Source organism: Perognathus longimembris, chromosome 4 (genome assembly GCF_023159225.1).
Source record: "Perognathus longimembris pacificus isolate PPM17 chromosome 4, ASM2315922v1, whole genome shotgun sequence".
Lineage (NCBI taxonomy): Eukaryota > Metazoa > Chordata > Mammalia > Rodentia > Heteromyidae > Perognathus > Perognathus longimembris.
In genome coordinates this window covers 43,294,842-43,307,809 of record NC_063164.1, presented here as the reverse complement: position 1 = coordinate 43,307,809, position 12,968 = coordinate 43,294,842, and the positions used below count along the sequence as shown (strand labels likewise).

Sequence of the window (12,968 nt, the reverse complement as noted above, 5' to 3'; positions counted from 1 at the left end):
ATTAATTAAATACAGTAGGGAAATCACCAAAAGAATTCCCTCTCAGAAGCCAAGGTAAGTACAAGTTTTTAGAAGGAGTAAGCTGGGGAACATATTTCACACCCATAATATTAGTTCAGAGGGTGGCTATGGGAGGATGATAGTTTGAGGAAGGCCTAGACATAAAGCTAGTGAGATCCTGTCTCAAATTGGGTGTAGTGGTGAACAACTGTAATCACAGCTATGGGGGAGGCAAAAGTAGGAAGATTATCATTGAGGCCAGCCCTGGGCAAAACCAAGAAAAAAATAAAGTGAAAGGGGCTGGAGACATAGTTTATATGGAAGAATTTCTGCCTAGCAAATGAGAGGCCCTGGGTTCAAATAAAGCCCAGTATCACCAAAACATAAAAAGAACAAAAGAAATGCTGAATGTTTTCCAATGACAATGACTGAGTTATGGTAAAGTAGAATCAACCTGTAAGATAAAACAGTTGAATGAAGAGAATTAGAGACTACTCGTGAGAAGTTTGGGTGAAGAAATGAGTGGGAGGCAGTTACACTGGGGAAGGTGGAGGAGGGAAATGAGGTAGAGGAGAAGAAACACCAACAATGACAACACCAGAATAAGCACAGCTTTCCTTTCACAGGCAAGCATTTGGCCTTAAGTGTGTAGCCGTGTTGTCTTTAATGGCTCTCCCCTTCTTTAAAATACTTACGTAGGCATTCAGGTCTTGGTATTCTTTCCTAGTCATCTCTTCCTGCAAATGGAAGATGAATGCTACAAACTTCAATTTGTATCTTGTTTTTTGCCATGTGTGTACCTTTTTTTTTGTACCAATTCTTGCGCCCCAACTCAGGACCTCTTGCTTTTGCCTAGTCTGGGTTGGGATTTTGATTTTCAGATCTCCGCCTCCTGAGTAGTATTAGAGGCTTGAGCCACCAGCACCCAGCAGCATGCAAACCTTCATTGACAACTCCACCATTCAATAGTATGCAGATTGTTCTGACTCATTTAATGTGTCTCAGATTGAATTCCAAACTCTGCCCATGGTTTGGAGGTGCACATTCTTTTTAATTTGGAGATTTCATGACTAATAGAAACAAAAAAAAACCCTAAATGCTCATTAACTTTGTATTTTCTTCAAATATGATGATATATGAATTTTTATGATGATATTCAGTATGTAGAAAATAGGTACAAGCTGTTTTGTCCCATCAGACACTAATCTTCAGTTATTTGAATCAAGAATACTAACTTAAAAACAAGTATCTAAAAATAATTAAGAGATCACAGTAAGCTCCCTAAAATAACTTTGTGGAGGAAAAAAGTTTAATTCTAGTAATCAGCTTCTGAAACAGATGTTATCTGTTTGACGACATTCTGTGGTGACCATATCTTCTAGAAAAGTCAGGAATAAGAACATTTGCAATTGTATAACAATATTAAGGCAGGAAATAGTTCAAGAGATGTTGAAATTCCTGAAACATTTCCACAACTTATGGAAAAGAACTTCTGAATTTTTGAAATGAGTACTGTCCTAGAAAAATGTCTTCCCCTTTACTGAGTAATAATAGCACTAAAATAGAGTGCTTTCTTAACACCTGGACTACAGACTAGAAGCTTGCTCCTCAAGTATGAGAAAAACACCCCACTTTCCTTAGAAAAATGGTGTCATAAGTTTCATCATAATGTATTTTGAAGGGAGAGAGATATTATCAATTAGAAATAGCTGATGACCAGCAGAATAAGATCCTGGCTTAAAGGAAATAAGAAATACATTTGAGTTCAGAAACTTTAGGCCTAAGTTCTAGTTCTGGCATAGATGCAACAAGGATCTGAAGGTATCTCATTTACTCATTAGCAATCACAAAATCCAGTTGTAGTGGGATCAACAGCTACAGCCCTGCTAGTCCACAGCTATGGATAAAAGGATTATATATTTTTACACTGAAAATTTCAAAAGTGCTGTAAGACAGAGTGTCGCTATCAAAAGGTAGAATGATAGAATAAGATTGTAGGAAACTGAAAGAAGTGGCAGAAGCGCACTAATATTAACCCTGTATATTAATAATAGAAAAACAATAACAAACAAATAAAGGCACTAAGAATTATAGAAGTATAGAACCTGGTTTCTTATATTTTTCAAAGGCAAAGTAGTGGAATTTGTTTGTTGAGAGGGTAACTCAAGGAAAATTTAGAGAAGCTTTTCTTTGCTCAGTTTTTCTTATCACTTTTATGGCATCATGTGTGTCAGTATAGCCTTTCCGTATTTTACTGAGGTAATCAAAATGACACACTGAGAGTGACCACAGACCCCAGTCTATGATAATAAAACTGTTGCTTCAGGAACCAAGGAAAGCAGAGCATCAGCTGTGATGGTTTTGACCTCTGGCCTGCAAACTTTAGATATTCATACTTTAAGGGTGCTAAGAAAACAAAAACAACATTTTGAGGTAATATCAAAAGCCTAATTTGTGGTGACTTGTTATGGATTATTGGAATCTTCTGTGAGGCTCATCTTTTATTGTGTTAGTCATTTGGAGATTATGGTTAACATAGCAAACCAGAAATGTTAAAGCTGTTCATTTTCAAGTCTTTTCTTGTCCCTTAACACATGATGGATTATCTTATCAGTCCTATTTTTCTCAAAGTCATTTCTATTATTCAAGAAAGAAATAAAAGAACAAATAGATGCGCAGGGAATGAGGGGAATATACTGAAATGATGACAGATGTCTTGGGGTGGGGCATGTCATAAACACACTTCAGGAGGATGTTTCTACTGAAATGATGACGCTCAGGGAAATTCAATATGTGCTTTTGAAATTTACAAAAAACTTTATGGACACATTTTAGAAGTTTTCTAGATCATCTTACACTATTGTGAATTTGGGGAAATTTAATGCAATGAATATATACTGAAAGGAATTTTTCTCTTTCAGAAGTGTTTGGAAATTCAAAACCTGTGATTTAAAATCATCTTGTATATAATGTCTTAGGGGAAGTATCATAGTTTTGTTTTTTTAAATATTATTACATAAGTAATAATTGTGTTGAAATACTAAGTCAACTAGGTAGGTCATTTCTTTTTTTCCTTCACAGTAGATAGAATACAGTCAATGAAAATGAGAGAAAATTATTACTTGAAGCAAAAATTTAAATTATTTTTCTCTTTACATAATCTATATCATTTTTTTCTTATAAAATTTAAGCAATTAATTATTCCTTTGGAACAAATTTCTTTTTATTTACTACTATAATTTTATTATCTTTAAGTACATTTATGTCTGTACAAAGGAACTTCAAGTCAACATGTCACTTATAAGTACAATGCATCTTGATCAATGTCATCATTTTCATCATTCTCCATATCCCAAGCCACCCATCCCCTCAATTTTTCTAACTCTATTTATTATATACACATTCACTAGTATGACTGCATTCTCCCCCTCTTCCTTTCTTCATTGTCTACCTCTGCTCCTTGACCTCTCTCACCCTGACACCTCAAGTATCAGCTTCCTGGCTTTTATTTCATTAGGCTGTAAGAGATTTTTTCAAAGGAGTTACAGCACTGAAAAATTTCAGATAATTTAGTTAATACATTTGTATATACATGCATATACCTTTATATGCTTAGTATATATTTATAAATTAGGCCTAACTGTACATATGAAAGAAAATGTATCCTTTGTCTTCCTGGGCCTGAATAAATTATTTAATGTAATTTTTCAGGTATATTCATTTCTTTTAAAATCACATGTCAATCTTCCTGATGAATCTGCAAATGTCCTACATATATTAATTATATGTAATATATAGTATGCATGTAACATGCTAGTTTTCCATACATGTGTACATGTCACATATTCTTGATCTATTTGTCTTCTGGAAGGCATCTATTCTATTTCTGTAACTTGGCTATGATAAATACTGCAGCAGTTAACATGGTTGTTGCTTTATTGTATCCTACCTTGTAATCCTTGTATCCTACCTTGTAATCTCTGAATAAATGCCCAAGAGTGGTGTCACTGGATCATAGGATCACTGGAACATAATTTCTTAAGGAATCTCCAAACTGTCTCCCAAGATGGTTCCAAGTCTAGAATTATGATACTTCTGTCCCCCTCCTCCAGAATTGCTTCTATAATTCCATATGAATTTTTGGATTTTTTCCTATCTCAATGAAAAATGACTTTGGTATTTTGTTGGGTATTGCATTGAACTTGTAGGTCACTTTGGCAGTAGGGCCATTTTCATGATACTAATTCCATCAAGCCATGCATATGGAAGGTCTTTCTACTTCCTAGTGCCTTCTTTAGTTCTTTCTTTAAAGTTTTATAGCTTTCATTGTAAAGGTCCTTCACCTAGGTTGATTCTTAGGTTTGTGTGGGTTTTTTTTTTTAATTCTTTTGAGTCTATTCCAAATGTAGTCCCCCCATTTATCCTCTCTATCTTCTCATTGTTGGCATAGAGAAAAGCTACTGACTTTTGTGTGCTAAAATTGTATCTAATCCCTAATGCTTGTCACTACCAGCCTGTGATGTCCCATTGCTCTAGTATGGAGCTTCCCTGCCCAGTACCCTTCTGCATGGTTCCATTACTTCAATAAAGAAGGATCATATCTGGGGGACAGAGCCTTCTATAATTCCAACACAGGATGCCCTTCCATTGTCAACTTTAAAAGATACAGGTATTTGCTTCTGTGGCTACAATTACAACTTTTCCTTTGCTACTTTATTTATATTGTTTTCAAAGCTAACCACTGACTCTTGCTAATCAAAACATTTTTTTGTTAGTATACTATTGTATGCAACCCATTGCAGTCCAGTCTTGCAAGTCAGGAGCCATTCTGTCTCTTTTGAACACCATTTAGTTCCACCATGTATAGCTTACATTTTTAACAACATTTCTAAATTCATGAGAAATGCATTAGCCTAAGGAGAAAGAAGAGTTATCAAAAGGACATTTGGGTACAGAAGGCAAAAAAGGCACTCTATCAAAGTTGTCAACCTTGGCTAAGCAGAAGAATCCTTGTAAAATTTGTTTGTATACATATATGTGTGTATACACATGTGTATATATGTACATCTGTTTTGTATATGTGTATATAATTTTTTGCATTTGTCTATATAATTTTATGATATAACCTGCATGTAAGTTGATACATATGCATATAATCATATAAATAATTATAAATGTATGTTCTTGATTCGTTCTAGCTTCAGACTTTCTGATAATGATATGGGTTCTTCATATTTTGATAATGAAGGCAGATTATCCTTCCGAAGTATAATTTGAATTTACACTTCTCACAATAATATACGATGGTATATTCTCAACTACCCTCTCGGGATTTATTGCTAAATCTTTCATTTTGGCTTTATACTTGGGCAATGGCTTTGGCAAAATGTACTATAGGTTAAAAAATGTAAAAATCTTATGAGTATCTATAAATATCATAAACATATTGTCCCTATACCCATGTGTCATGACTACAGAATCATATTATGATTTACTCCTATAGAAAAAAATTTCTCTAGTTATGGGGAAGTGATATTGATCGATTACCCTAAGATGACAGAGGCTAGCTGTCTTGTGTACAAAATAATTTTCTCCAAGTAAATTAGAGACATATTCACATCAAGTCTAACCTACTATGTGTATTTTTCTTTGCAATGAAATCTATACTAACTGATCTCTGTGACCTTCAATGTATGTATGTGTAGTTGTTCATTATTAATATATGATGGGAGATTAGACATAAAACAAAATGTAAGAAAATATTTTGGAAAATTCAAAGTATATTTTCAATCTTAGATGATGGGCTTTTATCAAACATCTATACCACATGTAGATTGAATTAAGTATCTCTAGCTTAATATTTTAATTAAACTGAGCTCTGTACTGAAAGCAAATGGTCTTCCTCAGGTCACCGATACTTCCTTGAACATAGCAAGCTTTCAGAAAGCAAATGCCTATTTAGTATTTATATTGCAAATAGGTTTTGTATAGGCATCAAGCTTGCTGTTCCCCTTAAGATAACTAGTATATTGCTCATAAATGATTTCAAATTTTTATTCTACAAATTGAAGCTTTCCTTATTAGAATACTCCTGATGAATTTTTTATTCTCATAGCTCATGATACTTCTTCATTGAAGTAATCTCAATAAATATACACTGTTGCAGCTACTTCCCTAGCTGACTTGTAGTTAGGCTTCTCTCCTGATTGGTATACAGAAAGGCTATTATATTTAACTTACATTATTTTATCATTACTGTGCCATGTCTACTGAGGCAGGGACTCTGTGCCACTCAGGGTCTACTCCCAGGTCTGAGACATACAAAAGTGCTTTTTCCCCTAGTAATCTGAATATTATTTGTTATTCGGTTTTATTATGGAAATATTCCTGGATATAGCTAAATTCTGTATTTTCCTGAGTCAAAATTTTTATTTTTATTAAAAAAGGCAACAACGAAACAGAAAAAAATAGTTCTATATCTACTGTAAAGTAGATAAGAAAAAGAGCCCTATGATCCTAACTTGCCATATATTCCTTCAAGTTCTAATTTTCAAAAGATCAACAACTGTGGGAAATTAAATCCTGCTTAATTTTTCAGGCAAAGAGCCTTGAATAGGAATTAGTGGCTGAATTTTGTATCCCAGTTGAGCTAATAATTATTGTCTTAATTTAAGGAAATGTCTTCAACAACTGAATTGTCCATCTTTAAACTGAAGAGTTTGGGCTAATATTTATAATTATTTAGCGATCAGAGACTTCTTTGGCATTCTGTTAAAAGCTATGCGACTTCTTCAAAAAAAGCACAAATATGACTATAAATAGAATTCCAAAAGGGTCAAAGGCTCTCCTTCCACCCACAGATTCCCTAGAGGACTTTAGAATAAATTCTAATGTTTAAAATATCTGGTTGCAGAAAATAACAAAGGCCTACTTATGTTGTTGCTCCCAATTTGTGTGAATTTGTTTAAAAATATCTGGATTTGGGATATTATGCCATTTGCAGTTACAATTACACTTTTACAATTTATAATACCCATGGCAGGACAAAATCTATACTACTATAAATCATATCTTTTGTATATTAATAGCATCTCAGGGTGAGTGAGGCTATTGTAAATCCATCTATAACCTGCCTCAGAGTTGGAAGTTTAGCTTAGACTTGAACATGTACAGCAATATGGAGCTCATTTACATGTTTATTGCTGAGCAAACATAGAGAAATTGGGAACTATCTTCTTTGTATTGAGCTATAATCTGTCTCTTGCTTCATACATGTCAGCCATTGACCTGCCATACATGATGTAAGAGTAACTACATAGATTAACTTTATTTTTCAACTATTTTAGGAATTAAAAGACAACTGCTGTTGTCCTCTCTTAATTTTCTCCATATTAAACATCACAGTTTTACCTACAAGTGCTTTCATAAGACTATTTTGAAGCCCTATGATCCATTTCAATGGCCATCATGAACAATGGACCCCAGTTCTGCACAGTATATTGTGGAAAAGGTCTAACCAACATAGCATTAGAGGTTATAGAAAAGTCCTGTTCTGAAACTGCTAGCCTAGCCATCGGGAATACCCCAGCCCAGTCCCGAGCTCCGGTGCAAAAAACAGCTAACTCCTGTAGGGGTTTTCTGAAACCTCATTATCATAATCAAAGTTGCTCTCATACTCTAATGTTTGGAAACAAAATTACCTTCCTTTAAACAAAAATCTCCATTCACATCTACTTTTCTTGCTTTGGCCTTTATTCTAGCTCTTAGGAACTTTGACAGATAGGACTTTTTCATTGTGTCATCTCTTTCCTTCCCCAAATGTTGTGAATCTATAAATATATAAAGCCTTCCATCTTTTACTGAAATCATTAAAAATAGAATACAAATAAACTTCTTTTAATTACTTGAATGTATATAATTCTTCACTTGGTTGCTTTATCTCTTCATCCATTCCTCATCTAACCATCAGAACCATAGAGCTGAAAAGAACATTCTGATCAGAGACCATATTTATTTCTTTTGCTTTTCTTCTTTTACTCAATCTGCTTTCTTTTCTCCATATCTACTTACATATGCATAATATATATCCTGGTCTGATATCTTTTCCTCTGTATTCACTTTGTATTGGAGAATGTGCCTCCATTGTACTTCCTTGGGTTTTCTGCATCCTTCTGTATCCTTCTGCATCTTTCATACTCTTTCCCAGAGGCTTTCTCCCAGTGCCAAGCCACATACCATGTGACCAGAAGGTTTTTCCTTATGCTTATGGTATTCAACAGAGGAGGAATCTCCAGGAATTTCATCAATATCTCCAATTCACTTTCCTCCACCCTTTTAATTACTTAAACCTCATATGTTTGGGGATGAAAGAAAAAGACAGAGACATTATTACAGTCCTAAGTAGATGTCACACTTTTAAGTTCAGCATCACTCCATTTATAACCAAGTAAATATTTCAGATAAGAAAAGGAAAGTATTGGTCCAAAGGTTGTTTCAAACCATAAATTAACTAATTTTCAATTATCCTATTGAAAGAAGGCACAAGAGGAGTGACTGAAAGCCAAAGAGTTTGGGGAAATATTCCACAGAAAAACTCTGAGATAAATAACATCAAACCAACTTTTGCCTCATCAGAATTTTCCTGTGGATATACTTCATATAATAGTTGAAGAGGCTTAGAAAGGAACTTCCAAAATTTGTCCAGGCGAATGATTTTACTCCAAAAAGGAATTTGTTTTCTCTTATAACTATGTGCCCATTACTATAAAATAAGTAAATGTCAATCTATGTAAGCAAGAGAAACCATATTCAAGTCTGGGGAGTAAGTACTTACTTAATAGTTGTATAAGCTGGTCATCTTAATTGCTAATTTTTTTTCTTTAAACATGTGATTCCTGGGGCTGGGAATATGGCTTAGTGGTAGAGTGCTTGCCTAGTATACATGAAGCCATGGGTTCAATTCCTCAGCACCACATATATAGAAAAAGCCAGTTGTGGCGTTGTGGCTCAAGTGGTAGCTAACCTTGAGCAAAAAGAAGCCAGGGACAGTGCTCAGACCCTGAGTTCAAGCCCAGGACTGGCATAAACATGTGATTCCTTTGTTTAGACAAATCAATGTTGGCATTATGTCATTGAACTCTGCATACAGAATACCATCTCTAACATAGTTTCATTACCGTGTAAATTGCCGTGTAAATTGTTCACATACAGTGAACCTAAACTCAAGGAAAAGAGTGGCAGGGGGCTGGAGGATTCCTTCAGAAGGAATCTGTTACCTTCTAAACCAGGTTTATGCTTCGTTACCTAAACTTATGGTTAATCTTAACAAATGATAAGAAAGTTTGGGTCAGTCTCCAAAATGCTAAAAATAAAAATTAATAAGATTCATTTACTAACTTATTCAGTATATATTTAGGGACTATGGTACATCAGAACTTCTTTCAACATTATACCACCTTATAATTTTAAACAAATTACTTTGTCTGGGGCTGGGAATATAGCCTAGTGGCAAGAGTGCTTACCTCATATACATACACGAAGCCCTGAATTCGATTCCTCAGCACCACATATATACAAAACAGCCAGAAGTCGCACTACGGCTCAAGTGGCAGAATGCTACTCTTGAGCAAAAAGAAGCCAGGGACAGTGCTTAGGTCCTGAGTCCAAGCCCCAGGACTGGCAAAAAAACAAACAAACAAAAAAACAAATTACCTTGCCTTCTTTAGGTCTAAATTCACCATCCAGGTGTTAAAAACATGGATTTGTGAGGCTTAATGATTCATATATTTAAGATAACAACACAGTGATTGTTTGGTTCATTCTTTGGATGTTCAATGAGCTCTTCTATTTTCCATAGCATTTAGAGCTCTTTTCCATGGAGTTTATATAATTTGAGGTAAATTTAACTTCTTAATGTGAATTTCTCTTTATGATCTTTGGCTAGCAGGAGTCATGAGTGATCTGTATTTGCAAATGAAATTAAAATATTTAAATATTATTATAACTGATCAAATATTTTTTGCAAGGTAATCCTCCAGGTCTAAGGATGTCTTTGCCACACTGTACTCTGTGACTTACTTATTGAGGTTTTTTTTTTCATAGCAAACACGAACAGTAGCTTCCTTCATTTACCAGTTATAATAGGAGTGTTTTTCAGTAGTACTCAGCAAATCTCATAAACCAATGTTCTAAGACATAAAAAGTGTATGAAACTTTCCACATTAAACATCACCATATGTGCAGAGTATTAGCTAGTGTAGTGTGTTAACAAGGGAAGTGAGAGATCATTTTTATAGGCTGATAATTTTATAGATGATTATACTGTGACCATATATTGCAGACCCCAAATTTCAATTAATTTTTTAAAAAATATCTGAAGCAGTTTAATGTGACATATGTAAAACTGTTCCTTCATTAATTTGATCAGTCATTTAGACAATAAATTTTAATAAGTACCTAATGTTTGGCAGCATTGGACCAATGTGAGAATTCAAACTGCACCAAAATATTTCCTGACATCAAAGAGTTTGAGTGAATGAGAATGATAGGAACAAATATTTTTGTAAGGTAAATGATGCAAGAGGCGATCCAGGTGCAATGGGACTGGCAGGGGAGTTTGAGGAAATCTTCAGAGGAGGTAAACTTAACTTGAAGGAAGAGTGGGGTATGATTAGGCATGCCAGGAGCAGGAGGAAGATGCAAAGCCTAGAGGACTGAGGAAGAGGGAAGAGTAGGTTTCCACTGGTAGAGTGCAAATCACTGGGAAAAGTGAAAAGACCTGAAGAGGAAGGAAAGGCCAGATCACCTGAGCCTTGCATAGCAGGCAAAAGTAAGCCAATATTTCTTCCCAATCTCTCCGTCTAGTTATTGAAAGAATTTAAAGAGAGAAGTTCCATAATCAGTATATCAGTTAAGGTTCCAAAGGAAGACTACCAGTATTGTGATTGTTTTTTTTTGTTGTTGTTGTTGTTTACACAGAATAGAAATGGCACCTACATGCTCTTTTGTTCTTAGGAGTTTCAATAGTTCTCCTTGTAGCTGAATTCAGAGATGCCAAAAGTAATATTTGAACTAAATGATACATCAGAATTATAAAAAGATCCTGTGAGCAGAGTTTTGGTTAATAGGGTTTTAATAGGCTGTGATGCAATCTTTAATAGAGAAGATTTAATTATAAAAGATAACCTGCTCTAATGGAAATTTGGCTGGGTGAAGTTTTTATTGCTAAGTAAATTAAAAGGTTTGTATAGGATTACATTGTTGAGATTCTTGGCGAAGAACACATATACACAATAAAAACTTTCCACTCCTCTTGCAGCAAAACAGAATCTGCTAGAACTAAATTTCACTTGAATTTTGCCTTTCTTGTTTTTAAAATCATTTTAGGGGTTAAACATCTGAAAGGCCAGAATGAGTCGGCATTTCCTGAAGAAGAAGAAGGCATAAATGAAAAGGAGGAACCATGTGACCATTAATTGCTGGTCTGCAGGAAGACACTTTTTTGGGACTCACTAAACTATTGACTTTTCTGGACACCCCTGAACTCTTCTGCCTGGCTTCTGGAAGCATCTCCACTCTGCAATCCCCACACACTTCTCCTGGAAGGCCTCTTTGACTGAACTTTAGAACTAAGTATAAATGATTCCACATGATTACTCCCAAAGAATAAGCATTTATTTTATAGTGTTTTTGCTTTGGACCTACATAGAAATTTACAAATATGTATCTGTTCTAAATTTAGTATTTCTAGTGCTTAATCCATTGTATCCTACTGGCCAGGTTTGCATTCTGAAGTCAATTGTAAATAGCATCACTTTAAACGTTATAAATAAATAAATAATAAATACACTTAGAATAAGTGTATAGGAGTGATTAATCTAAAGGGGAATGCCTAATGAAATGCTTAAGATTTGTATTTGTATGAAAACACAGCAGCATTTACTTCAAAATGAAGAAATAGCTCAATCCAAAAACATGACATCAAATATTAAACATTTCCACTTCCAGCCATACAGTAATTGTTACTTAAGGAGTTATAGAATTTTTTTTCTGTTTAAGTCTAACCTACGTGATATATATTTCCCAACATTTCATATAGAACAATGCAGCTGGGTGCTAGTGGCTCATACTGGTGGCTCATTTAACTATGCAGGAGGCAGAGCTCTGAGGATCGGTTTGGAGCCAGCCAGGGCAGAAAGTCTGGGAGGCTCTTCTCTCCAATAAACCACCAAAAAGCTTAAAGTGGAGCTGTGGCTCATGTGTTAGTTGTGAGCCTTGAGAGACAAAGCTAGGAGACAGTGCCCAAGCCTTGAATGCCTTACTTCTGTCACACACACACACACACACACACACACACACACACACACACACACAGATAAAGAAAGGAAGGAAGGAAAGAAGGAAGAAGGAAGGAAGGAAGGAAGGAAGGAAGGAAGGAAGGAAGGACGGAAGAAAGGAAGGAAGGAAGGAAAGAGGGAAGGAAGGAAAGAAAAAGGAATGCTAAATCTGTAATACAGCACACCAAATGTTTTTTTTTAGTATACCAAATCTTATTGATACCATTTTAACAGTTACTTGAAATTTCCTCTTGTATTTTAATATGTCATTAACATTTTATAAATCTTCTGTATCAGAAAATATGATATAGATTAATTTATTTGTATACTTACTCTCTCATCAATACAACTATATTTTATGAGCTTATCTCTAGGAAGGTACTCTGTTAGGAGTTATGACATAAAGGAAAGATCACTTCTCTGTTGAGCAGGCATTAGTATAGTGACAGTTTCTATAAGACTCTGTATATTGAAAATGACTTTTTGATAACTCAAAAGTTTGGAATTTTGAATAATTTTAATTTTTCAGGACATCTGAATACAAAATTTAGGGAGATAGAAGAATGCTGTTTTATTCTTTCACTGATACTAATTTATGAAAGGAGAAAAACACAAGTATCTCAAATATCAAAA

At 34.6% G+C, this 12,968-nt stretch overlaps 1 protein-coding gene across 3 annotated transcripts in view; it reads left to right on the top strand.

Annotated features, from left to right (window-relative positions):
• Nucleotides 1-11,543, top strand: part of Ppp1r1c (protein phosphatase 1 regulatory inhibitor subunit 1C) — a 104,759-nt gene extending 93,216 nt beyond the window's left edge. For all 3 annotated transcript variants that reach the window (XM_048344218.1, XM_048344216.1, XM_048344215.1), the window contains one exon: nucleotides 11,386-11,543. In XM_048344218.1, coding sequence (XP_048200175.1) covers nucleotides 11,386-11,474 — 89 coding nt within the window. In that variant the 3' untranslated portion in view covers nucleotides 11,475-11,543. The remainder of the gene's footprint in view (nucleotides 1-11,385) is intronic.
• The last annotated feature ends 1,425 nt before the right edge of the window (nucleotides 11,544-12,968 follow it).